Source organism: Kogia breviceps, chromosome 11 (assembly GCF_026419965.1).
Source record: "Kogia breviceps isolate mKogBre1 chromosome 11, mKogBre1 haplotype 1, whole genome shotgun sequence".
NCBI lineage: Eukaryota > Metazoa > Chordata > Mammalia > Artiodactyla > Physeteridae > Kogia > Kogia breviceps.
The window spans coordinates 52061371-52086641 of record NC_081320.1 but is presented as its reverse complement, the minus strand read 5'-3'; the positions used below and the strand labels follow the sequence as shown (position 1 = coordinate 52086641).

Genomic DNA, 25271 nt, shown 5'->3' with positions numbered 1-25271 from the left:
ATATTCTCTTTATGTACAATATATTTCAATGTTAACAAAAACATACTTTTTGAAATCAAAATTCCATACCTAGGTATTTAGCCAACATGCATTAGATAATGTATGTATTAAGGATACTATCTATAACACTATAATATCAAAAGAAAGGAAACAAATGTCCATTAATAGAGAACAGGTAAAATAAATCATAGTACCCACCATATTACAGACAATGCAGATCTTAAAAAGAATGTTCTATATGTACTAATATGGAATGTTCTCTAAGATAATATTAAGCACAACAAACAAGGGGTCAAGAGTATAAAAGGAATGCTACCATTTGTGTTTTAAGTATATAGCTGACCCCTGAACAACAAAGGTCTGAACTGTGCAGACCCACTTATAAGCAGATTTTTTTCAGTAGTAAATACTACAGTACTACATGATTCTCAGTTGGCTGAGTCTACAGATGCAGAACTATGGATATGGGAGAACTGTGGGTATGAAGGGCCAACTACAAGTTATACATGAACTTCTGACTGTGTGGAGGGTTGGTGTCCCTAACCCCCACATTATTCAAGGGTCAACTGTGTATATACAAACATTCTTACATTATAATCTTATTATCTCTTGAAAAATACCTAAGAACATTTGCCCCAGGAAAGGGAAATGGGAGATTCAGAGATAGGGGTAGGAGGGAGACTTTTCAACCTCTATTCCTCTAACCAAGAATACTTATTAATTATTCAAGAACAAAATTTAAGATCTGATATACTGGGACTTCCCTGGTGGTGCAGTGGTTAAGAATCTGTCTGTCAATGCAGGGGACACGGGTTCAAGCCCTGGTCTGGGAAGATCCCACATGTTGTGGAACAAGTGTGCACCACAACTACTGAGCCTGCGCTCTAGAGCCCGCGAGCCACAATTACTGAAGTCTGCACACCTAGAGCCCATGCTCTTCAACAAGAGAAGCCACTGCAATAAGAAGCCCGTGCACCACAACGAAGAGAAGCCCCCTCTTGCCGCAACTAGAGAAAAGCCCGAGCACAGCAATGAAAACCCAACACAGCCAAAAATTAATTAATTAATTTTTAAAAAGGATCTGATATACTTTAGAAGACACATACATATACTTTCATCTTAAGCACAGTGTAGCAAATATTGTTGGCTTCTTACTAAAGGATGCCAAAGAATTATCACTCTGCACACAAGCAGGTTAAAAGTCCTAAAAAGAAGCTTTTAAAACTTTAAGACTTTTCCCTAAATATACAGTTAGCCTGTTACAATGTCAGACCTTTAAACTGTAATCAACAGCTTTCCTGGTTGTTCCTCTGTTTAGCTCCTATTTTATGTGCTATGGAAAGACACTAAAGATGCATCAGTGGCTTAACAGTAAGGGAAGAATCAAATATACCTATCAGGCCCACATGAAAAATTTCTTAATATGATACATTTTTGGAGGTAAGGGGAGATGCACAGATGAAACTTAATGATATATTGTTTTCATACGCTTCAAAACAACAACAAAATATATCAAAATAGAAAAAAAATGTACTGGGTAAAATTGGGTACTAGGTAGTGTATGGACGCTTAAACTTATTAGTTCCCACTCTGCTTATCAAATAACCTCCAAAAGTAGAATTTTTTTGAGAAAAATGAGGGAAAGTGTTTGAAAATAACATCTTAAAAAAGAAAAAAAACTTAACTCCTAAGAATCAATGGCACCATACCAAGGGGAGGGGAGGGCATGGCAGGGGGGCGGGGGGGCAAGGGGTACAGGGAGAGTCATGAACATGGTTGGTAGTCTTCAAAGAAGTAAAGGTGTGAAGTCGATATATAATAGAACCTAGAAAATATGAAAATTTGAACTGATGGACTTACCAGGAAATTCTCCCTTTCGGCTGCTTTGCCCAAACTCCTGAAGCTGAGCTTGTTGATTTATTTGTTCTTTCTGTAAATTTTCATACCAATGAGTTACTTCAGCCCTAAGATCTGCTACCTGGTCACTAGGATACATTTCAATAGTCATCTGAAATATGAGATGCAACCAATTTAAAAATACAAAAAGAACATATATTTGAACTGGGAAATGTTACCAATTTGGAAACTAAAACTATGTAACTACCTTGTCAGGGAGTCCAGCTGGCTGGCATACAACCCTTAGCGGCAGGGACTGTTTGTCACTCAGTGCTTTCAAATGACTACTAATACCCGTGCCTTCAATTTGCCACTGTCTGAGATGATATGCAAACCTAAAACACACAAAAACCACACACAGGAAGGATATCATTATAAACCATTTTAATGTTACAGAAGTTTTTACTATTTTAAAAAATGAAAGCACCCACAAAAGGGTCCAGTACATTCCAATTTACTCTACAACATTAAGTTTGGATTCATCATATTGAATCAAACTTAAATGTGTAAATATAGTTAAAAGCTCCTTAAAAATTAGTTTCTAAGAAAAATTACTGAAAAAAAAAGAGACCCATTAGGAACACTTTTTTTTTAAGGGTGCGGGGGTATGCAGGGGAGTAGCAGAGGCAGGAGAAATTTAAAGAAACAAACTAATCCAGTAAGTATATGGCAAGCTGTCATTCCTATTTTCAAAAGAGGAAAAAAGGTATTAGGAAATATTTTTCAAAGACAGAACTGTATTGTAGTAAATATATGTTAACCAGCCTAACAACTTGAGGGCCGAGTCCATGACTGCTAAAATCATAAAATGAGTTATAAAGATTAATATTTCAAAGGAAACAGGCATCTACAATGACACTAAATATTAATTTTCTAACTTATTTTCAGTTGTTGAAGACAGGATCCAGGGTACCTGAATTTAGTTAAGAAAAAATTATCAATGTCTAAAACTAATCAGCAATTCTAGAATAGAAGGAGGGCAAGTAAGGGAATAAATGTACTTGATTTCCTAGAAGTGATCCAATGTCCAGCTTCTATGAGCAAAACAGCAATTTTTTGGGGCTTGATAATTTTTTTTTACAAGGGATCTATCTGGTGCAATGCAGGATGTTTGGCAGTGTCCTCTACCTACTATACGCCAACAGCACCGCCTTCTCCCTTAAGCTGTGATCATCAAAAATGTCTTTAGGCATTATCTAATGTACCCTGGGAAACAAAATCGTTCCTGGTTGAGACCACTTAACTCTTTTTAAAAAGAATACCCCTTTTTATTTTCTTTTAAAGAATACCCTTTTAAAAAGACATTTTTATTTACTCTTTTAATATAAGGAATAAATAAACACAACAATTACTTTATATTTTCATTTTATAAATATTAGGCAATTTTAAATTTGGAGTAGCGACACTTTTAAAAAGACATTTTTTATTTACTTTTTAATATAAGGAATACATAAACACAGTAATTACTTTATATTTTCATTTTATAAATGTTAAGGCAATTTTAAATTAGGAGTAGCACTTAGCACATTAAGCACCTGAAACTGTACAATGATACTACACAAGGATTTGCATGAAAATTCCTAGATAATTTTTAAAAGTAGCTCTTAGCTTTTGAATATTCAATTGTTTCCTAGTTTCTTTACTCGCCATCCACAAAACAGTATTTATATAAATTATTTAACACCAACATTAACTTTTAGAGTAGAACGTAAACAAATACAAAGACTTCTATCAAGGATACTATAATCAATTTTTTTGAGTTAGAAAAAAGTTTGTACATCTGAGAAGGAATTTTTGAACTGAAATTCATTAAACTTATAAAACGTCTTAGGAAACAATTTGTTTTTAAAGACTTTTAAAATAACTGCTTATTTTAAAACCATTGGTAACACTGTATGAGGACTAGAGGCTTGAATCAAAAGGACCTTTTTGGTTTGTTTGTAGGCCCTGCAACATAGACAAAATTTTAGAAGAATACCTATCATATCATTAAGAGTAAATATTGCTAATAGGAAAAGAGAGAGACTTTGATTTTCTTTAGTATTATCTTAGTGTAATTTCTGAATTTTATGAGTATTAATTTTTTATCAATTTGAGTAAGACATATCACCACATTTGCTTCTTTATTTTTAGTTTTTAAAGTGGTCACAATTATGAGGCAGTGTGAAGTTTCTGTGCGAAAAACTCTAGCGTTCCCTTACACATTCTTTAAAAACACAAGGAATTAAATAGAATTTCCACAAATTATAATCATAATCAAAATAAAGATTTTTGCAATGCCTAAATGTTTTAAAGGAGCCATGTTATTTATAAGGAATGTGTAGAAAATCTTTATTCAGTATTCCCTGATATTTTAAAACAAAAGGTCAATATATACAAATTGTATAAGTTTTTCATTATCAAACTGAGCTCTGAAGTTGAAAGAAGTTATTAATTTTAACAATTTTTTTCAACAGTTCTTTGTACTTTTACATTTACTCATGATTTTTAACAAACAGAATTTCTTAATTAAAACTATCTACTCACCTTTCAATTCAGTCGATATATTCATAAATGTTAATTTGCTTTATTTCTGTATTACACAGGGTATGTCTAAATTAATTATACAGATATTCATTAACACAGAATTTTTTGATCATGTTTCCATGGTAAATGGAAATTCAAAATTAAAATACTGTCTCCTAGTCCAGGAAGAAAAAAAAACAGCAAATGAAACAAATGACTCAACTTGATTCAACTATGAGAGATTATTTGATGTTCTTGGTGAGGGTTTTAGTGAAACTTTTTTTGGTGGTGGTGTTCTGTCATTTCAATCATAGTAATACTTTCTCAAAGATGGAATTCTGTCTAGAGATTCTTATTCATACATCTTCTCAGTCTTAAGATTTTTAAAGCTCTGCAGTATTTACCAGGAACCTATATTGCCTATTCCACAGCAAAATGGTACATATCATGAATAAAAATTACTTCCATTACTAACCCTTCACTTTTGGTAAGTTATGCTTTCTACCTGCCCCCAAGAAAAACTTTAGTTTAATTTTAAGAATATTTTGGACATATCAGCATAAAAAAAGCCTAAAATTCATTCTAATAATGTGGTATTAAAAAATTACCTTCTCCTAAATGCTTCCAGATGTGTCTTCAGCATAAGGAGTCCTCTTTCTATAACAGTGAGACTTGAGTGTGATTCCTGTTCAAGACTGCTCGAAGCTATCATAAGACTCTCCATACATTTACTAATAAATTCTTGCTCCTTCTCCAAACCCGTTTTACCTGAAAATCAGATGTTTAGATATGTATATCAATCCTATATTCTTGTTTAGCTATATTAAAGAAAACAAATTATAGCTAAACAAAAAATACTTACATAAAAAATTACCTATCAGACAATATTTCAAATCACTCACCATTAATATAATAGGAGTTAATATATTGGATAGCTGCTCGACTGACATCCCCAGACTGTGCTCTTAAAGCAATGCCCCAAAATTGGTCCATACCACAAAGCTAAGAAAGAAAAATATGACATCTATAAATGTTATTATTTGTCAAACAATGTAAATTATTAGAAGAGCAGTTACAAATTTAAAACTCATTTGATATCAAAGAGTTTTAATATCCTATAAAATATTTAAAAGGCAATTCCTAATTACTTAGTGTTATTAACTAATATTTAATAATAATAAGGATAAAAGCCTTGGAAATTTCTTGTCACTGAAACATACCTGTACTTGTAAAAATACTTAGTTATAAATCATCTAACTATGTATGTGTATGTTTGACTCAAAAGTTGTGACTACATAGTGGGAAAAACGCAAGTCCTCAAAACATGCTACAAAGTAATAACAACACATAATTACTAGCGTAACATGTTAATGCTTTCATCCAACTTATTCTGAAAAAGTCATTGCTTTCAGGTATTCACAGAAAATAAAAAAGATTCGCCAACCAAAGTTGACATTTAAATTTATGACATTAACCATGAGATGAAAAAAAGTTTTCAATGAAAATTATAGAAAAAGTGGAGAATGAAAGTTCTCAAAAGTTGAGCAGGGTGAAGAAAGATAACCTTCTGATAGGGAACAGAACACCTTTAGTGTTCATATCATCTACTTAAAAAGCAGTATTATCTCAAAATTAGAGTATGACTACTTAGGTAAGTCAGATCTGTCTGGTTACCTGAAATCACCAAATTGAAACTTATCATAGTGCTATCAAAGTAAGAGTTAGGACCAAAAAATTAAAAACAAAAACAAACAAACAGAACAGAACACTATTCAAACCAGGAAAGATGGTAGGAAGATACTATGAAAGCATTCTAAATACAATTAAAATTATTTTTTACCACATAGATTAACACCAGTTTTCTATTATATACAACTCAACCTCTAAAGAAAATTAATGAAAAATGTTAGTGGATACTGCATTAATCAAAGCTATCATTAATAAACAAATGTCCAATAAGGAAGACTTTCAAATAACAATCTGTGTTAGGTGAGTTTAGGAATAATGCATTCAACAAAATCTTGCAGCCACCCAACTAGGCAAATGGAACTCAGAACCAGAGATAAGACTAGCAATTTGTGACAGTCTTCAGTTAATGAACTGATCACCATGCCTCATGGTCAGAAATGATTTAGGTGGACTCCATTTCAGAATAGAAGTTACCAATAGGAATTCTGGAGTTGCCCAAGAGCAACGAAAAGCCTGGCCACAACAAATGGCATGAAAAACAGATTTTAGACAAATCACCCTTTCTACTTAGCAAAATTCTTTACTAATCAAGGAATGTATAATAAGTCATGTTAACTGAGTTATAGTTAACATACAATATTACATTAGTTTCAGGTGTACAGCATAGTGATTCAATATTTTTATACATTATGAAATGATCACTGCAATAAGATCAATTACCATCCAGCACCATACGAAGTTGTTACAGTATTATTGATTATATTCCCTTTGTGTACATTACATCTTCGTGACTTATTATTTCATAGCTTGACGTTTGTATCCCAAGTTTTCATTATGTACAACCAAGGTTATCTTTAGTAATGCAAAATTATCAACTTTGCTTTATAAAACTTTTTTAAACCAAAAGATAAAACTTTTTTTTTTTTTTTTTTTGGTGGTACGCAGGCCTCTCACTGTTGTGGTCTCTCCCATTGCAGAGCACAGGCTCTGGACGCACAGGCTCAGTGGCCATGACTCATGGGCCCAGCCGCTCCACGGCGTGTGGCATCTTCCTGGACCAGGGCACAAACCCGTGGTCCCAGGCGGATTCTCAACCACTGTGCCACCAGGGAAGCCCAAAAGATAAAACTTTTTAAAACCTTAGAATAAAAGTCTGCATAGTTAGTAAATTCAGTGCTTGGTAGACTATATAATTCAATAATCTAATTTGAGGAACGACAAAAAAAATTCTACAAGCTGACCTACTAAAATGACAAACCTAAATCCATACCTCAGAGTTTGAACCACCATCATAGGCACTGGTAGCCAATCGAGCCAAGTTACAGAGATGCTGAAACAGGTTTAAGCCAGTCATGCTAATCGTTTCAGGTTTTAGCTGGGGCATCTTAAAAAAATAAAAAAGTTTTGAAGGAAGTTTAGTATGATAATTAAGTTAGCAGATTTCACTTTATTGGATTTAACGTAACAGATTTAAGTTAATAAACCTAGTTTTACTAAAAAACATTGCAGAAAAGAACATATCAACTGAGATTTTTAGTGATAATTTAGAAATAGATAATAATTTAATGAAAATTTTATTCATGACATAAGTGAAACCTGTCTGATATGTGTGTCAATTTTTGAGATGTACATGGACCCAAACCAAAGAAAAATTTTAAATTTTATTATTTACTGTATACCTACACTACACACATTTATAAGATGTATAGCCACATGTACAGTTTGTGTATAAGTTAGAGCTTGAAATGAAGATAACTGAAGGTCTATTTGTAGCTTTGTCTTAGATCTATTAAGTGATTTAATTTACATTACCAAAACTCATTCATATGTACTCAATTCTGTCGCAGAGACTTCCCAGAGAGCCTTTATAATCTCAAATATTAGCATAGGAATAATAAAGTCTATTACTTTATTATCATAAATGTTTTAAAATTCAAATGGAAAATTATCACCTGAACCAACTGTGGTACCTGATAAATAAAAACAGAAATTGGATAGATGAGTATCTTTAGTATCATGACAGCACTTCCTAAAAACACCTTCCCAGAAATCTACAAATCTGAACAATGGCTTATATCTGTGGGAAGACTGGCTAAAACCATACCATTTAAGGAAAGACTTGCAGAATACGGCTCTCACACTAGTGGGGTGGGCACCACCCCTGAAAAATTGAACTACAATGTTACTCATGATTTTTTAAAATACACACCAAAAGCCCCCATATTTCTTATTAGTGTTTACCAAGAGTTACTCTAATTACTGTCAGTTTAAGTACTTTAGCTAAGGAACATAACATTTTTGTAAATATAAACTAAGTATTCATTTAGATATAAACACTGTAGAGGACAAAATTAAAGCAAAATCTAAGTGGCAAAAATTAAATAAGGACTGCTGAAAAGCAGTATATTTGTCTAGTTTTTTAAAAAGTATTTCAAACAGGAAAAAATGAACATTGCAGTTTACATTTCAAGAAAGAAAAAGGAAATATAGAAAAACAATACAAATAAACTGTCAAGAAATAAAATTACCTTCTCCAGGAAAAGATGTTTGTAGGTTTCCATTCCCATAGCATGTTGATCTTTACTTCGAACTTGATTTAAAAACCAATGGAGTGCATCATCATAACACTCAGAATCTTCTACTAAACAATGCCATAAAATATCAACTTGCTCCAAACTTAACCCTAGATAAACATTACAAATTTTAAATCCTGGTACATACAACATTTTCATCCTAATTAAATATACTAGAAGCACCAATATATATATAGAAATATAAAGGAGATATTTCATAACATTCTATAAAAATTATTTCATAAGAGATTTCATATAATTTATGCTTTCAAATGTAGTTAAATATACTCCATATATAAATCATCTAAAAAAACATGACTTATGTAAGTATCCTAGAAGAGTCATGTTCTGGAAAATCATTTTCCCTAAAATATGAACATATCATTGTATTACAGCAAACATGATTAAAGGGAAGTAATTCCCAAAGTCCAGTTAGTTCTAAGGTTTAAGGGTTAAAAATAGAGTGGATACCATGTCATGTTCAAAGCTCATTCTATGTACATAGTAGATAAACAATAAATGCCAATAAGCATTATTTTTGAAAACTATGAAGAAAGGGATTCTTATGATTAATAAAACAAAAGGAAACTGACTGCCTACAACAGAACAGCAACACATCAGGGGATACAATTAACTGAGAAGCCAATGTAATGAGACAAAATCTGTATACTACTTTGACCCAAGTATTAGATAATTCCAAAGTGTGGCAGAAGGAATCAGAAGAACGATTCAGAATCAAAGAGAAGGCATTAGGGCAATCACAAGTCTGGATATGGATAAGTGGGACAATCCAAAAGGGTAGAATAAAAGCGTAACAGGGGATTTCTAAAGTATAACATAAGGGATTCTAGAGCCTAGGCTTATTCCCCAGAATCAGAAGTCATTTGAAAACATGATAGAATCGTAAGAACTGCCACTGCCACCCCCACCCCCAAAAAGTAGATGAGATTCAGAATATGAAAAGCACCTCAGAAAGTATTCCATAAGATGTTACAGAAAAACCTGAACAGGACTTTTGGGCCAACCCAATATTTACCTAGTAGCAATATCAGTCTGAAGAGTTTAATCAGAAAAACGTATCCAATCAGTTACTCACAAAAACAGTTAATGTATGGACTACTTGTTCTAAGAAGAATTTGTGTCCCTGGGAGCCAACATAAAAAAAACTAGAAATAACCTTTAGTGTATATTATAACTTAAACACATTAAGTAATTAAGAAGAGAGATAAGTGAAGATAGGTAAGAATCTTAAAAAAAAAAAAAAAAAGCATCCAGGTTAATTATAGTAAACAAAACCAAAGTGTATACATAAATGGCTAAATCACCAATTCACATTCAATAGGCAATGTATAAGCTGCCGTTATTAAGTTTTTAAAGGAATACAGTTATTGGTATATTAAAAACCTGTATTAACTTATCAAATATAACTTTAGAGTAACCATATTATACCTGAAAGGAACTGTGCCAGTTAGAGAAGTACAATTATGATGCGGGATAAGTGAAGTTTTCAGTATGATTCTATACGTACAGTAGCTATTGAAAGCCCATACATACTGTGTATGAATACATACTGTGTTCACTGGAATGGGAGCAGCAAAATAAATAATTCATTACTCAAATACTGAAAAGAGTGATTAACATTTTCCAATAAAAATCTATACTCAACAAACATGAAACTTAATGGTCATGTGAAATTATTTATGCTGACAATATTTGTTTTGGCTTGACTTCTCCATGTATAAGATTTTAAAAAATATTTTATATTATTTGTTTCTTGTATATTATGACTCATAATGGGTGTAACAAATGACCTAGTAATATGAAACAGAAGTTTCCTATCAAAAACAGGTGTCTTCATTTTGATATCTATTGGTATCACAATGTTAGTGACATTTATTACAAACAGCTTGACTTAAAGAAGAAATTATAGACTTAAACAGTAAAATAAATGCATGGCATATCTCAAGCATATATGGACTTAAGAGTCATGAAGACATCTCTCAGGCTAGCAAAACACTCACCAGTTTGATTACATTAACCACAGGTAAAGAAAGAATGCCCTTCTAACAAATGAGGTTTGTTGACAGGGACACACAGAAAAAGAAGTGTGTGGAGCGTGAAAGAAAACACAGTCAGTCTAGCAAGAGGAAAGGAGCTCTGGCCAAAAGAAATCAAGCTTCCTCTTTTCTTGTGAGAATATTTAGCATGTGGATTTGGAAATGGTCCACACTCTGAATATACCAGACCAATCTCTCTGTTTTGTTTTTTTTTTTTTAAGATTAACTGTTAATGAAATTGAGTTTGAGATTCATCTAAATAAAATGAGGGTCTCTAAGTCTCTATCACCTATGAAGCCAACCCATCTTGGAAAAGATCAGCCCTGATAATAATATGCAGACAGTGGCTGTTTCCAACCGGAGTGAAAGGAATATTCTATAACCAAAGGTAATATAAAATACAGTCACCCTAACATGATAATGTTCTCCCATCCCAAATATTTTGTCCCTGAAATGAGTCATTTATTCATTAAGAAAATGGTACTTTCAGAGCCTGAAACAAGAATGTGTCAGTGGCAAGTTCCCATTGCCATACATACTGAGAGGACATTCAGTACTGAGAATAATTTGATCACCACAGAAATCTAAAGGCATGAGTACATTTAACTGGACTCTTTCAAGAGCCAAGGAAGATCTAAAAACTGATTAAAATACTGATTTAAAAACTTACTGAAGTGATCAGGTGATCCCAGAGTTGAAAACACACAAGTTAAGAACTGAAGCCGCACCTGAACTTCGGCACTATGGCTGTACCTGTATTTTAAAAGTCATTAAAATAATTAACTGAGAGATCCTATTTCTTAATATTTTTAAAGATTTAATGGTCCTAATCTTAAATTATATGAAATAAGTAAAATTCCATTTAATAACATCCATAATTATTAAATATTTTAATTATATCTTTGGTTATACACACAAAAAATGGCCACAAAGCCAAATGTTACATGTGAGATTTATGTTATTTAATATTATAAAAATATGCAAATTATTAGAACACATACTTTCAAATTATGTAAGTAGATAAGAACTCAACAGTGGAACAAAAGAAATGTCATTTTAAAATTATGTAATATGTACATAAATTAGAATAGCTAATAAAAAACATTTCCATCTAGAAACTGCATGTTTCTTTATCATTGTCCCTCCAGGGATAATACTATATTCCTTTAACAAGGAATGTTAATAAAATATCATTTCCATAAATCTAATTCATAAAGAAAACAGTGGATACAAACTGAGCATTTCTGAATGTTATTTCAAATCTAAGTAATTATAATTCATGTGTACAAAATTCAATGGATAATTTAAGAGTTGCTTTGAAAGCTTGTTAAGTAGGTGATTTCACATGGTTCTCTGGGAATTCAGTTTGTAGGCATTTGCAAAGGAACAGCATTTTAAGAAGCAGGTGTTGGTCTGTGGTGGAAGAAGGGTAGGAGATGGGTCTAAAGAGGTAAGCAGGGGCCAAATCATGGCCAGCATGAATGTCAGAAGAGTTTGATACTATTCTGGACACATAAGGAAGTCACAGAAGAGTGTTGGGGAAAGAAAGGTAGTAATGATCAGGTTTGCATTTTAGGATTCCTTTAGCAACTCCATGAACTGCATATTGAACTGTGACTGTGGTATCACAATATTCTAGTTCCCACAAGCACCTGAGTACCCAATCAATGAGACTAAATCAATCATGAGTTCTTATCTCTATGTTACAAATCAAAAGGCTGGCTGTGGAGGAACTGCCCAAATTACCTTGCCAACAAAAGGCAGCAACCAGTCTGGGCCATGATCTATATCCCAGTTTGCAAAGAGTCAAAGAGCCTCTTAAATCAATTTCTTAACATCTTTAAGTAAGTGCAAAATTCTAAAAGCTTCCTAAAGTTAGCTGGTTTCAAAAATTACACTAGATTCGTCATTGAAGTTTCAAGTTAAGGTTTCCTAAAGGTTGAGTTTGCTGGATATATCTTTGCTTCTCTTTACTGTCTCGTGTTAACAATGGAAAAGAAAAGATGAACTTTTGCTTCGTCACTGTTGCAGTGTCCTTCATGAAGATGAAAGTACTTACGGCAAGGTGGCTGGGAACTGGGGGTGGGGGTGGGGGTGGAACTCACAGACTAGAACACTATTCAGATAAAATTCAAGGCCTGCTCTTAATAGTTTTCATCCTTTTACTAAAAGGACAGAGATTTTTGTAGCAGAGATCTTGGAGTACAGGTTCAAACATGAGATCTATCATACATCATATGCCCTGAGTATCGGGAACGTTGGTCACAGACATAAAAGGGGAATGATGCCTTCTTGTCCTTTACAAAGTGCCTTTATTTCCTGAATACTTCCTTCCCCTATACTTGCATCTCAGAGTAAGGGACCTATAACCCTAGAAGGCATGGATCCAGTCCCGTCTTCGGCTTCCACAGTAGTGCCATTGGCTCCACACTTCAAATGACTCTGCCTGCTCTGTCAGGATCCCATTGGTTGCTGAAATCATCAACCAGGAAATTTCTTGGGATGCAAATCAAAAGTGTTATCAATACTGATAAACTCTCGTGAGCTTGTCCATGGCTCCTGACATGAAAACACAGGACAAAAATAATCTCCCCATGGGCATGAAACTTTAGTGACAAACTGACACCTTAAAAAAAAATCATTCACTTGATAGCCTCAATGTTAACACAGGATTTTCTCTAGGGGCAACTGGATTCAAGAAATATGTAACATGTCCATTTATGAAATGAAATGTTATCTTTAATGCCACAAGAATCTTTTTGTCCTATGTGAAAATCTTAGAACTTGCCTACTATAATCGCCACTGAACAAATGCAAAGTAATGTGCCACAAACTCATGAAATCAGTATGCTTTAACAAAGAGCAGCAAATGTACAACTCTGTTTTGAGCCTGAAGAATCAAGGGAATTATAACAAAATAGTCTGGACAGCTCTCTGCTCTAAGATTTTATTCTCCTAAAATGTCAGGAAACAAGGCAGACTGGAGGACTGGAAGGATACTCTGGTGTGCCCTAGAAAAGTATAAAACTCATCTCCAAAGAGCACCACATTTTTTCCACCACAGAAACAATGCTTCTTTTTTTTTTTTTTTTTTTTTTTTTGCGGTACGCGGGCCTCTCACTTCCGTGGCCTCTCCCGTTGCGGAGCACAGGCTCCAGACGCGCAGGCTCAGCGGCCATGGCTCACAGGCCCAGCCGCTCCGCGGCATGTGGGATCTTCCCGGACCGGGGCACAAACCCGTGTCCCCTGCATTGGCAGGCGGACTCTCAACCACTGTGCCACCAGGGAAGCCCCAGTGCTTCTTTAAATTAAAAAAAAAGAAGGAATGCTTCTGTGAGGCTCTGCCTCTCTGCCTCCACTAACAAAGTGAGCAACTTCCCTGTTGTCGATGCTGTCAACAACCAAGTCTCAGATCTGTGTACATTTTTTGGCACTGAATGTTGGACTTTCTCTTTTTGAGCATGACTCATCTATGTCTTCCATGCTCCTCTCTTAAGTTCCCATCCCTGCTCTTCAAGCCCACAGGTGTGGCTCTGGTGGGAGCTCTTTTGCAACTTAAGTGTTTACTTCTCTGTTGACATGTAATTTGAATTCTGCTTCCTAATAATGCTGGTCAGTGTGGTTTTATTCCTGTTCCTTGTTGATCTTAAGGCTTTTATAGAGAATGTATGGAGATACAGAATCAGAAGGCTTTAATCCTTACCACTGCTTGAAGAAGAATAATTAAAGGAGAAGAGACTCTGAAGAACACTTAGAATTTTAAAAGGATTTAAAGAGAATGAATCTTGTACAGAGGTAACTTTGTAAGCCAAGTTGTGGAACAGAATAAATTTAAGGAAACATCTCAGAAATAATTTGACAGGCTTGAAGAACAGAATGTCAAAAAATCACTGAACAATAAAACAGGAAAGGTTAGTTGAGTTTAGATTTCTGAGGGCCCAGAATACTAGACTGAAGAAAGCAGAATTTACTTTTGATGCAGTAGACAATCTAAATGGGGGTAGGAGGCAAGTTTTTTGTTTATGTTATACCATAGTTTGTTTTAGCCAAGTAACTACAATTTATATATAACCTACTATGTGCCAGATACAGCTTACTAAATTATTGCATTTAATTCTTAAAAAAAAAACTCATGAGGGGGGGCTTCCCTGGTGGCTCAGTGGTTAAGAATCTGCCTGCCAATGCAGGGGACATGGGTTCGAGCCCTGGTCTGGGAAGATCCCACGTGCCCCGGAACAACTAAGCCTGTGGCACCACAACTACTGAGCCTGCACTCTGGAGCCCATGAGCCACAACTACGGAGCCCACGTGCGAAAACTACTGAAGCCCATGCACCTAGAGCCCGTGCTCCACAACAAGAGAAGCCACCACAAGCCTGCACACCGCAAGGAAGAGTCGCCCTCGCTCGCTGCAACTAGAGGAAGCCCGCGCACAACAACGAAGACCCAATGCAGCCAAAAATAAATAAATTAATTAATTTTAAAAAATAAAATCAAACAGGAAAAAACTCATGAGGTAAATAATGGGGATTTATGAGGGCGGTAAGTAACTGAAATAAGGTCAAAACAACAGATTCATAATCTAAACACAGGTCTGTATGATTCTCAAGCCCATGTGCTTTCTACCAATATCATTAATGCCTTCCTCATTTAATAAGGATAAGGAATTAACAAGCATGGGGGAGGCTGAGGGAAGAAAACTGATCCAAATGTTGGTTAAAGAACTGGAACAGTGTTTGTGGGAATGTCAACTTGCGAAAAAAAAACATGGGATATATTTTAACATTAAGATAACTAGAGATTAATGACACTATAATGTGGCACTCAAGAATATGAATTACAGAAAACAGACTGCTTGACTACTAATAAAATGAGTGTTTATAAAATGAATTATAGAAATTCTAGCTCCACTACTTATAAAATCTATAAATTTATAACTGTGACCTTGGGCAAATTATTTATCATCTCATAGCTTATACATTCTCATTTTTAAAATGAGATTTCCTACTTCAAGTAAGCTGTGTATCTTGAAGTTAATAATACTTAAAAGGTATCTGGCACATAGTAAGCATCAACAAATAATGGCTATTTTTATCACCACTAACATCATTATTCACGTTTGGATATAAAAGTATACAAAAAGGGCCCCAAGTCTCCAAGTTTTAGGAGACTAGGAGGAGGGTGGTACACTGAAGGGTAGAGTAAGCTGGAGAAAGAACTGATTTGTCGGGGGAAAATGTGATTTCATTTTTGGAGGTGAATAAGTATGCTTTAAAGGCCTATGGCTTTTCTGAACACTATACAATCTGATCAATTCTGATCTACATGAAAATTTACTGTGTGGATATTTTCTCAATAAATACTGTGCCTACTTCTCTTATTTATTAACATGCTGATACTGACACTTAGCTGGTTTCCTAGACTTGACCATCAGTTTCCACCAACTGACTCACAAACAAAAACTTTCTGAATTCTCCATGCTTCCTTCTAGGCAGGCATCTCCCTATAAGAAGATTTAAACACAGCTATACCACTAACACCCCAACTTCTACCAATTCTTATCCAAACTCACTTCAATATACCCAGACATTTTAATGATGAAACATTAACCAGCTATTATATAACACCACAATTCTTAACTTTTTCACACATCCTAAACGTTCTAATACTAGTATTCAATTATAATGATAAAGGAAAATGTTTTAAATTAACTCTATGATAAATATACTTGTTCAGAAGTAAATATTTATAAGTTTTAGAATCATTACATTAATATAAGGATACTGGTGATTTCTGAAAAAAATATTTACTTTTGATTCCTGAAAAACACTGACTTATGAACAGAACTCAATAGTGAAGATTAATCAACCCCCAAAGTTATATAACCTACATTTTCCTAAGGTTAAGAATTATAAAAATAACCTTATATAATTCAACTTAAAAAAGAAACTTTCTCTTAAAAATTTCATTACTAAAATTTTCATTACATTTATTTATTATATGAAAGGAAAGGAGTAGGAGTAGGAACACTGGAAAATGAGCTTTCACAGGAAAGACAATCAACACTTACTTACACGTAACTTACGTAGTTAAGGTATACTTACAGTGCATGTTTTTGTCTTCCTTCTCTTACAGCTTGAATATAGTATACCAAATTATCAAAGAAAAGCTTCATCATGTTCAGTTCTTTTTCTGCCCACCTGGACCAATTGAAAGAAGAAATAGTTTTAGAGGCACAGGGTAAGAGAATAAATCTGTTCTAGAACAGGAAAAAAAATTGTACTTAAAAAATTTTCAAAAGCAAAATCTATCAATTATCAAAAACTCACAAGTTCTGTTTATATTTGAATTGTGAAAAGATATAAAGCAGTACACCTTAATTTGTATGAAGTTAAAGCACCACTGTGTTTTAATCTCAAAATACTCAATCTCTGTGAAGGGGATAAAATGTCTGCCAGAATGCTAATTATAAATGACTAATATGAGTTAAATTAAAAAACTACAATATAGTCCATGTTAAGGATGGACTGTGTACCTTGGTCATTATTTAGCAGAGTGCCTGGCATACAGAACACATATAATATAAACTAAATGAATCAATCAGTTTGTCTTTTTTTACTGTCAATAATTGCTTATTTTAAAAAATAACTTATTTTAATCAAAGAAATATTCAGGTATTAAACTAGAAACAATAGAAGATAAAAGAAATAGTGATAAATACAATTAGAGATAGCAGGGTCCATAACTAACATAATCTATCTCACACAATACTTATTAGCAATATAACCACTACCATGTAGGAGTACTGAAATTCCAAAACTTCAAATGTAATTTACATCATGTTTTTGCTATAGCCTTCTTTTCCAAATAAGTTACTCTTGCATTGCCAATCACTCGCCAGTCTGTTTGCTGGTTACCTGAAGATTTATTAAGATGATCAGAGATAATTTCCAATTTTAAAATATAGGCCGTAAGAGTTTAAGAGACAGTATGTCCCAAATGCTGAGTGTTACTGCAAATAGGTTCACACCAAGTGGAAGTTTTTGTTGTTATTGATGCCAACTAATCATAAGAGCTCAGTTCTTTTAAGTGATCCACTTGATAAGATTTAGGATACCAGCCTCATGTTGGAATTAACTGAGCTTATTTATGTTTAACTTAAGGAACAAGCTAAAAGGGTTTCAACTCAATATACTTAAGTTCAGGTATACTTGATAAGTAACTGAATATTTGTAGCTTCGCACTTCTATAAGAATGTTATCTTTTGTTACTCCTTAATTCAAACCTCCTCACATGACTACAATACCAACTTGCCCAGGTAAGCTACAAGTGAATCACTTTAATACTTTTGAATTTTGTAATTCAGCCATTTAAAAACCATGGGAAGAGAGTCAATGAAATAAAACTCATGGTACTCTTGTACTTAAAGGATGCTAAATGCTTTCCCCTACTCCTCTGTTTAGTATCTCAAAGAACTTCCTTGCACTCACAAATAGAATTGTCACTAGGGTCACATTGAAATATTAACCAAAGAAAGAGACTTTCTAAGATGATTTTTAAAAAACAGTAATAGAGGTTCAGGTTAAACAGATCCTCTATTAAAAGAAAAACAACCAGCAAGGGCTATAACTCAGAAGAACTAACTTCATCTTATTTAGAACTATAGTACAGACTTCTAAGAATTTTAAAAATCATATTCATTTTGAAAGCAAGTATTCCTACCAACTAATCTTAGATTTGAGAAGGAATTAGATAAAACTCCATCCTACTTGACCTCACAAATAAATCCTTCAACAGGTCTAATTTTTCCTAAAATTTAAAGTCTCTGAAATCTCTCCAAAAAGTCTATTTTGAATAAAGCAAATAATACATTCTTAGAGGTTAATTAAGTGCCTGTGATAGCCAACTTTCTCTAGAATATTCTCAAACATTAGATCAATATCACATCAAAGTACTATCCTTGAAAGAATTCTTTAACATTAATCATAAATTCTCTATATATGTAAAGGAGTAATAGGGTGGTGTCAAAATGATCCCTAACGTGATGTAATGTCTAGAACCAACGCCTAGTAATGGGAAAAATTAAAGGCATCCTAGAGTGTTTAATGTGTGGATCTTCTTCAGGAGTCTTTTGCCATGCTCAGATACACTAAAAATCTTTACCTTAAAATTAAAGCATTAATTGCTACAATATTTTTCTCAAACTACAATGAGTACAAAGGTCAGACTTCCTGGTGACAGGGATATACATAACCTCCATGGGGCTAAGTCACAGAGACAGCACTCAGAAATCTAAGCAAACATTTGAATTATACAAAATTCATATTTTCCTGGTACAGAATAAAAGCTAGTAAGTTACTCAAAACCTTGTTTGATAATTATGACTGGGAAAAAATATTGAAAATGAATACATCTGTTTCTTTTATTTACTTACATTGTAATCCAATGTGTATCATAACTGCTCCCAAACTGCTGAAAAGTACCAAACAATTTTGGAAGAAGACGAAGTGAAATTACTACTGATCTGAAACAGCAAGAACAGGTATTTATTGAATGAAATAATTTTAAATAGTATCAATGATTCTAGATCTTAATAGAAATTCAGCTATTTAAAATCTTAAATGCAAAAAGAGTTAATGAACTTCACATACATTTCTATGCAAACACAAAGTTTTTTCCTAAAGTATCAACTTATTATACACTGGGGCAAGAAATCCAAGTTGTAAAAATCCAATCCAAGACTTTTAAAGTAAAATACGCTATATAAATATCTGAGTATAAAAGCAAGTGAAGAGCATTTAAATATAAATTTTTTTAATGAAAGTATTCTTTAACAAGTCATAGGTGCTTCTGAGGATTTAATCAAGGAAAACAGGAAGCAGCAGCTTGGGTAAACTATCTAGAGCAGGGCTTCTCAAAGTTTAGTGTGCACTTGATCCAGCTGCAGGGATTTTGTTAAAATGCAAATTCTGATTCAGTAGGTCTGGGGTAGGTTCAGGATTGCATTTGTAACAAGCTCACAAGTGATACTCAAACTGCTGGTTTGTGGACTACAAACAATAAATGTAGAGAACATTTTTCAAACTATATAAATTATCACTTTCTCCCTAATTCTCACTTAATATCATCTCCATCTAAAATTAGAATCACTGCATTATGAGCCATGCTAATAACAGAAGCACACCACATACCTCAAGTATAAAAGGGCCAAAAGGCAATAGAAAATCATTCTAAAACCTCAAGAAGATCTGAGCATGTCTATCTTCTGGAAGAAAAGGGGGTACAGGGAACATATTGACATGCAAATCCCAGAAGTCCTAGTAGGCAAGAAGGTTGCCTGCATGAGCCTTGAAAGAAGCAGGATACACTCTAATAAAGTTACTGAATTTCTTTTATTTTTAAGCTTAGGAGCCAGTATTGCTTCATGAAAGAATTTTTTAAAAGAGAAAAAGCTGGCACCCTACCCACAAGTATGGAGTACAAATAAGTCCTCAAAAATGCCTACTCAAAATTTAAGAGTACCAGGGATATTAGAATACAGGGCTACACTTCTGAGTGGGAGGAAAACAGTGGCGAATGTTGAGTAGGAGAAACTACAAAACTTTATGTTTCTGAATAAAATCCAAAGTACTTAAATTTAACTACAAAGCCTTGTCTGATCTGTCCCCATTCCTTCTATCAGTCTAACCTATTTTCCTTCCCATCTTCCTTTTTGCTATTCCTTCAAAACACACGAGCACATTCCCGCCTCAGGGCCTTTGCTAATTGCCTCTGCTTGGAATGTGCTTTACCTAAATAGCTACCTGAAGGACTCCTTCCCTCACTTTATTAAGGTCTCCTCAACTGTCAACAGGAAGGATGACCCTGACAACTCTATATTAAATAACACCCTTCCATTGCTCCACGAACCTCTATTATTCTTGACTCCTTCCCAATTTTCCTTCATTCATCATCACCTAATGAATATTCCTTTATTTAATATGTCTACCACTAGAATGGGCTCAATGTGAGCAAAGACTGTCTTATTCATTAAAAATCCCTGCATATGGTGCATGCTGAGTATATATTTCCTTAAATAACAAACCAGCAAAGAACTTAAAGGCAAGATTTTCAAGCAAAGAGGAAGACCAACAGTGTAAAATGCTATATTACAGTTATGAAGGAAAAGGACAGAAAAAATACTACTGGAAGACGAAAGAAACAGCATGTTAGAAGAATGTCAGAGGATCAAAACGACATTAGTATAGATTAAAGAGTATATAGTGGACTTCCTCCGTGGTCCAGTGGTTAACACTCCGTGCTTCCACTCAGGGGGTACGGGTTTGATCCTGGTGGGAGAAGTTCCACACGCTGTGCAGTGTGGCCAATGATAATAAGTATACAGTGAAGCAACGAAGACAGTAAATGCCTGATATCCAGTAACTGCAAAGTAAATATTCTTTAAATATTCAAAAACATTTAAAATTTTAGTATACTTTTAAATATTAAAATATTTAATATTTTTCAACAAGTCGCACAGAAGTGGTGCTTGGGAAGATAGACCAAGATAGATCAGGGGAAATCAATTTCAATTTTATATTATTTATCTAAAATACTCTGTCAAAGTTTCAGAAACATTAGAGTTTTTCCTAAAACTTAAGACATAAAAAACTGGAATGAATATATATATATTACTTTGACTTTACAAGCATAAAATCAATAAGATATCACAAAGAAAAAAGGACACAGAAAAATATCACCTAAAATCACAAAAGCAAATTCCAAAATTGTTTGCCTAGGGTAATTTCAACAATACTTTAAAAATACAAAGAAACAAAGACTAGAGATACCGTATCTCACTAAAGCAAGTCTTATAGTGTGCAGCAGTTGTATATTTTCTGAAAATCTTATTATATTACCTCTTTTGCAGTCAATGGTGTTAAGAGTCTAGACTGTTTAAATTTACTTTCCAAATTTTCTACAATAAACATGTTTTCATTTTATAAAATGCAATGTAGAAGCAAGCACATGATGCTTGACATTAGAGAATAGGATGCCAGGCACTGAGCGGGTATTGGTTGAGTGATTAATGATGTGGTTCATGTAAAAGAACCCAAAACAGGATTGTAGAAATGGGACTCGTCTTACCTCTACTCCTACCTAAGGAGAATGCTTTTCTCCACAATTCATAATAAAAACACTGAATTATTAATAATTACATCTTACGTGACTAAAACAGTTTTTAAAAGTTTTTCCGAATATTCAGAAAAACTCCAAATTTTTCTCCTCATAAAAAGATTTCAAAGAACAGAGAAGAGAAATAGTTTAAGTGCCATAAATTTAAGAATATAAGAAATGACCAAATCCAGAATCAAAGTGATCCCCAAACTCTGGAACACTTTATTTAAACTGATAAATTTGAAAGGAAAAAATGATATCAAGTACTGATTATAGAATGAAAATTAGTAAAATATTTACAAACGGGGTAAGAGCATGTATTTGTTTGTTGACAATAATAACTTATATTCCAACATTAAAGGAAACTTTACAAGATCACATATATCAAATTATTCCAAGTAAGATTATATCATGCTGTACAGCAGAAACTAACACAACACTGTAAATCAACTACACCCAATAAAAAATTTAATTTTTTAAAAATAAATAAAATAACGTCATAGCACTTCTCCTATAACAACTATGAGATATTACACCTTGACTTATCAACTTTTTTGCCCAAATAGTTTTGACTGCTGATATGCTTATGAAAAACATCAAAATTACTGTTATATTCAAACTTACATTCACAAATTCTTCCAAGAGTGAAAATTTCAAATACCAAACCACACAACCCTAGGCAACAATATGTTTAAGATGAAAAGATTCAATGGTCCAGAGTAACAAGATACAGTCAGCTCATATGCAGGTTCCTCAACTGAGGATACAGAGCTAACTGTCCTACTCTTTTATTTATTTATTTATTTATTTATTTATTTATTTATTTTTTGTGGTACGCGGGCCTCTCACTGCTGTGGCCTCTCCCATTGCGGAGCGCAGGCTCCGGACGCACAGGCTCAGCGGCCATGGCTCACGGGCCCAGCCGCTCCGCGGCATGTGGGATCTTCCCGGACCGGGGCACGAACCCGTGTCCCCTGCATCGGCAGGCGGACTCTCAACCACTGCGCCACCAGGGAAGCCCCCTACTCTTTTATATAAAGGACTTGAGCACCTGAAGATTGTGGTATCTGCAGGGGGATCCTGGAACCAATCCCCCACAGATACAAAGGGATCACTACACTACTTTTAGACTCAAGAAAAATACTATTATTACCTTAGACTGCCCTGGTTCTTTGCTTGATACAAAGGTTTTGTTGCAACCTTTGTTGGAGCTTATTACTATACGATAGTGTGGTGTGACTCTAAGAATTACCAATGTAATTTTATATTGCTTTAGTAGAATGAACATATTTGCTAGTGGTCTTCACCTAATCCTAGACTCCACATTTGAAGAAGACTGGTGTGTTCTACAAAATGCTACTGTTGATTTATTTATTTATTTATTTAAAAATATTTACTTATTTGGCTGCGTCGGGTTTTAGTTGCGGCACACAGGATCTTTGTTGCTGTGTGCAGGATCTTTTTAGTTGCAGCATGCTGGATCTTTTAGCTGCGGCAGGCAAACTCTTAGTTGCAGCATATGGGATCTAGTTCCCTGACCAGGGATCGAACCCAGGCCCCCTGCATTGGGAGCGTGGAGACTTAGACACTGGACCACCAGGGAAGTCCCTCAGTCATTTTAAACTATAGTATATACCAAGAGTTGACAAGAAATGCTGTATATAATATAGTCTTTACAGAGAGAAAACAAAACCAAAAAAAACTACATAGTACCATGCGTTTCTTAATTATATGAACCTTTATTTATGTAAACAGAATCCCTGACACATGAGCATTTTTACTTTAGTATTCAAAGGCAAAAAATTTCACACATGGGTTAAACTACCTACTGCATAACGAATGGCAAAAAAATAGCACACTGGATACGTTCCCAGACAGAGTCTCAAATCAATTCTCAAGAAGCCACAGAATTTCAGGAGGTACCTAGCCCAGGATGTGAACCTGCCTTCTAGTAAACATAAAACACCTAAGGGGCTGATTACAACCCAACTCCTACTTCCACCCTACTCACTAGACAGCAGTCTTATCTCACTCACCCAAAGTAACAAATACCAAGCTAAAAAGAAATGGATTTTTCATTGTGGGAGCTACTGTCTACCTCATGCTCTCACTTTATGACAACATTCTGCAAACCAGTCTACTATGTGTTTCCGTGTGTAACTTTAAACCTCCTGCACCGCTGAAATGTTATATGCTTTATAAAACAATCTGCCTAAGGCTAAATGTGCATAAGGCACATGCTATATGTTTAAAGTGTTTTAAAGTGTAAACACTTGAAAACCTTTAAAAAGTGTTTTAAAGTGTTAACAGTGGGTTCCATATAAATGGCAGAATTATGTGTGATTTATGGGAGACTTTTCTTTTTTCAGATCTCTATGCTTCCGAAGAAGTAATGAGCCCATATTACTGTTCAAAAGACAGCTAAGTTCATTTTGTAAAATAAACTGTAATAAGACCATACAACAGCAAAAACAAACAAAAATTGGTGACAGGTCTATAAACCATGGCAAGTGAGGAACTAGAAGGAAAATTTTAAAGTCAACATAGAGAAAATAAAAAGAAACATAGGGGCTTCCCTAGTGGCACAGTGGTTGAGAGTCCGCCTGCCGATGCAGGGGACACGGGTTCGTGCCCCGGTCTGGGAAGATCCCACATGCCGCGGAGCGGCTGGGCCCGTGAGCCATGGCCGCTGAGCCTGTGCGTCCAGGGCCTGTGCCCCGCAACGGGAGAGGCCACAACAGTGAGGGGCCCATGTACGGCAAAAAGAAACATAAAACCTGTGTAAACTACATAAAAAATTGACATCATCAAGAAGCAGACATCTGTGGGGGTTTTTCAGTCAAATGTCAGGAAAATGGTAAATGAGTTAAGATTTCAATGGCCCATTTGTTTCAACATAAGGAAGAGCTTTCCTATTAATATTAACACCCTTGCGCAACATTCCTTTCCTACTGTGATGGCAAACTCAGGGGGAGAGGAATCCTTGGAGAAAGGATTCTTGTGTTCAGAACAGGATTTCTCAAACTCTGATATCAATACTGACACTTCACACAACTCTGCTGTGAAAAGCTGTCCTCTGCATTGAAGGACGTTTAGTAGCATCCCTAGCCCAAAGTAACATCTCCAATTCCACTCAGTAATGTGACAACCAAAAATATCTCGATACTGATGATACTGCCTAGGGAGAAAAAAAATCACCCCCATTAAAAACCACTGGTTTAAATGTAAAATAGATAACTAGTGGGAAGGAGTTGCATAGCACAGGGAGATCAGCTCGGTGCTTTGTGACCACCTAGAGCGGTGGGATAGGGAGAGTGGGAGGGAGGTGCAAGAGGGAAGGGATATGGGGATAAAAGTATAAATATAGCTGATCCACTTTGTTATACAGCAGAAAC

At 34.5% G+C, this 25271-nt stretch overlaps 1 protein-coding gene across 5 annotated transcripts in view; it reads right to left on the bottom strand.

Moving 5' to 3' along the window:
- USP34 (ubiquitin specific peptidase 34) overlaps positions 1–25271 on the bottom strand; it is a 238339-nt gene that overhangs the window by 97840 nt on the left and 115228 nt on the right. For 4 of the 5 annotated variants that reach the window (XM_059079238.2, XM_059079242.2, XM_067007549.1 and 1 more), the window contains 9 exons: positions 19154–19243; positions 16824–16919; positions 11391–11473; positions 8619–8773; positions 7361–7474; positions 5304–5403; positions 5010–5169; positions 2105–2231; positions 1861–2008 (listed from right to left, as the gene is read on the bottom strand). In XM_059079238.2, coding sequence (XP_058935221.1) covers positions 1861–2008; positions 2105–2231; positions 5010–5169; positions 5304–5403; positions 7361–7474; positions 8619–8773; positions 11391–11473; positions 16824–16919; positions 19154–19243 — 1073 coding nt within the window. The remainder of the gene's footprint in view (positions 1–1860; positions 2009–2104; positions 2232–5009; positions 5170–5303; positions 5404–7360; positions 7475–8618; positions 8774–11390; positions 11474–16823; positions 16920–19153; positions 19244–25271) is intronic. The other variant, XM_059079240.2, reaches the window with a different exon arrangement.